This window comes from Oratosquilla oratoria, chromosome 27 (genome assembly GCF_046742065.1).
Source record: "Oratosquilla oratoria isolate Oo_2021 chromosome 27, ASM4674206v1, whole genome shotgun sequence".
NCBI classification, from domain to species: Eukaryota; Metazoa; Arthropoda; class Malacostraca; order Stomatopoda; family Squillidae; genus Oratosquilla; species Oratosquilla oratoria.
Genome location: NC_134803.1, coordinates 54,482,674 through 54,485,173, shown reverse-complemented (window position 1 = coordinate 54,485,173; position 2,500 = coordinate 54,482,674). Strand labels below are relative to the sequence as shown.

Below are 2,500 nucleotides of genomic sequence, written 5' to 3'. Positions count from 1 at the left end.
TATCCATCACCACCTGTAATCCCCATCCATAAAGTTATCTAATCGTTTCTTAAAACAACTGATAGTTTCAGCGCTTACTACATGGTCAATAAGTCTATTCCATTCGTCGACCACCCTATCAGTAAACCAATTCTTGCCTATTTCCTTTTCCAATCTAAATTTGTCCAGTTTATAACCATTACTACGAGTCCTGCCCTGTTGTTTTAATATGATGACCTTGTTTGAATCACTCTTGTTAAAGCCTTTGATCCACTTGAACACCTCTATTTGATCACCCCGCACTCTACATCTTTCCAGAGATTGTAAGTTAAGGTGGTCCCAGTCTAAAAATAGGTGTCTAGAGAAAATATAGGATTGAAGGAGACTGCAAGAGACCATAAGGCCTACATTAGACAGTTCCGTGCCCATTACCACCTCTCATCCCCATCCATAAAGTTATCTAACCTTTTCTTATAACAACCGATAGTTTCAGCAATGATTACATGGTTCCATTCGTTAACCATTCTTTTGGTAAGCCAATTCTTGCCTTTCCCCTCGTCAAGAGGAGGTGCCCTGCTGGTGGTTAAGGCCAGATGAAGAGACCTTCGGCTAAAGGTCGATTATCTGGAGAACAAGTGCTGTCGTTCAGCGGTCAGAGAATGATGGATGCCTCCCTATCTAATTCGCCCTTTTGGAAATGAATAGCTCCGTGGGAGAGTGATCCAAGCGCCATGGGCCGCACCGCCTTGTGGGAGTTGGATTCGTCTCCCTCCGAGTTACCATGAGAATCCCAGGTCGGGGTGGTTGGGCACGAAACCAGGGTTCGGCGACCCGTGGCGCTTGGATCACTCTCCCACGGACCTACTCAAATGCGAACCCATCAATGATCCTCAATCATTTTTAGTGGAATGGGAAAATTGTAACGATTGCTATTTTGCTTATTTCATGTTCATGTTGTGCATTTATACTTATTATTTCTAACTATGAGAAATAACTACAACAGAACCAATGATCATGCAACCAGATCTTGGGATAGCAAGTGTAGAGCTATTGCCCGAGAGACATGACGCCATCCATGTAGGCGGATTCGACTTTTACAAAAATGATGTTCCCGACATTTCCGCGTCTAAAGAAACCTGTGTGAACTCCCCGCGTCCCGGGTCACTCCACCCAAAATCACGTTAACTTCTCTGAACCACATCCTAAGCCCAGAAGCCGGATTGATATTCAACTCCCGCCCCCAGTCCTCCAGTCTCATCATCCCAGCCCCCCCCCCTACGCCCCGCCCATGTAAACGCTTCCTTTCACGCGTTAACACGTCCTCCGGTTCGGCGTCTCTAACCCAGTATTTCACAACCTTTTTTCGGCCATGCCCCACCTAATCACCTCTAGAATTCTGATGCTCCCCCCACCCCATGTGGTGATATATAATTCTTATTCAGAAAATTAACTCCGTTTCAGATTAAGAAGCTTAAAACGCCAATACTTTGATTTGATTTTTAATCTTTTATTTTCTACTTAAAATTTAAAGTTAAAGTTTGTTAAATCACAGGCATAAACAAACTCCAAAACAACATGGCATCCATGGAAAAGAAAGATGAAATAAACAAAAGACAATTAAAGTTCTGAGCAACAAATTGGCAGTGCAATGAAGGGCAATTTGAAAAGCGAAGACAGAATGATAAATGAATTAAATGTATGATTGCTACATTTCTATCTATTGGAATGTTACGGCTAATAGATCACAAGAACATAGACTTTGATCACCAAAACACCTAAAAATCGAATTGCTCTCCTAAAAAAATCAAATTGCCCCTCTATGGGGCGCGCGCCCCGCGTTGGGAACCATTGTTCATACCCTAAATGACTTTCTCCCCCCCACCAGCTATGCGCAGGAGGAGAACCTGGACGGGACTCGTGTAAAGGCGATTCCGGGGGTCCTCTCGTTCGTCTGAAAGAAAAGCAAAAGCCTCCCTACCAACAGGTAGGCATCGTTTCCTTCGGAAGTAAGACAGGATGTGCCACCCCCGGGGTCCCTGCCGTCTACACGTCCGTCCTCGCCTACAGAAGCTGGATCATTAGAAATCTTCGGCCATAGGACGAAATAGTTCAAGATGAAACGTCGTGAAGGAAGGTGGATGTGCTTCAAGTAAGAGAAGAGGGTTGCGAAGAGGAGCGGAGGAGGTTGTTTATAAAAAGAGACGTGGGAGATTAAACGACAGCAAAGAAGATTAAAGAGAAAAAATACGCACGGAGACGCCCACTGGCTCCGTATTCACTACTGGAAAAGATGAATAAGTGAATGAATAAAGACAATAAGAAGATGACGATGAGTATATTTCTGTCATGACCTCATTCACGTCACGTCACTGTTGTGGTTATCACAGTGACAGTGTTGCCCTTACCTTCTTTTTGACCTTTGGTAATGGTTTAATTGTCATTTTATTCTAAACAGAATTCTATGATCAAATGAAGTACATTGTTCTTATCTATGTGTACCTGATCCTTTGCACTTGACAGT

At 43.6% G+C, this 2,500-nt stretch overlaps 1 protein-coding gene across 2 annotated transcripts in view; it reads left to right on the top strand.

The window, feature by feature from the left end:
* Positions 1-2,306, top strand: part of LOC143040088 (phenoloxidase-activating factor 1-like) — a 12,478-nt gene extending 10,172 nt beyond the window's left edge. For both annotated transcript variants that reach the window (XM_076210756.1, XM_076210758.1), the window contains one exon: positions 1,865-2,306. In XM_076210756.1, the coding sequence (XP_076066871.1) occupies positions 1,865-2,077 (213 nt within the window). In that variant the 3' untranslated portion in view covers positions 2,078-2,306. The remainder of the gene's footprint in view (positions 1-1,864) is intronic.
* The last annotated feature ends 194 nt before the right edge of the window (positions 2,307-2,500 follow it).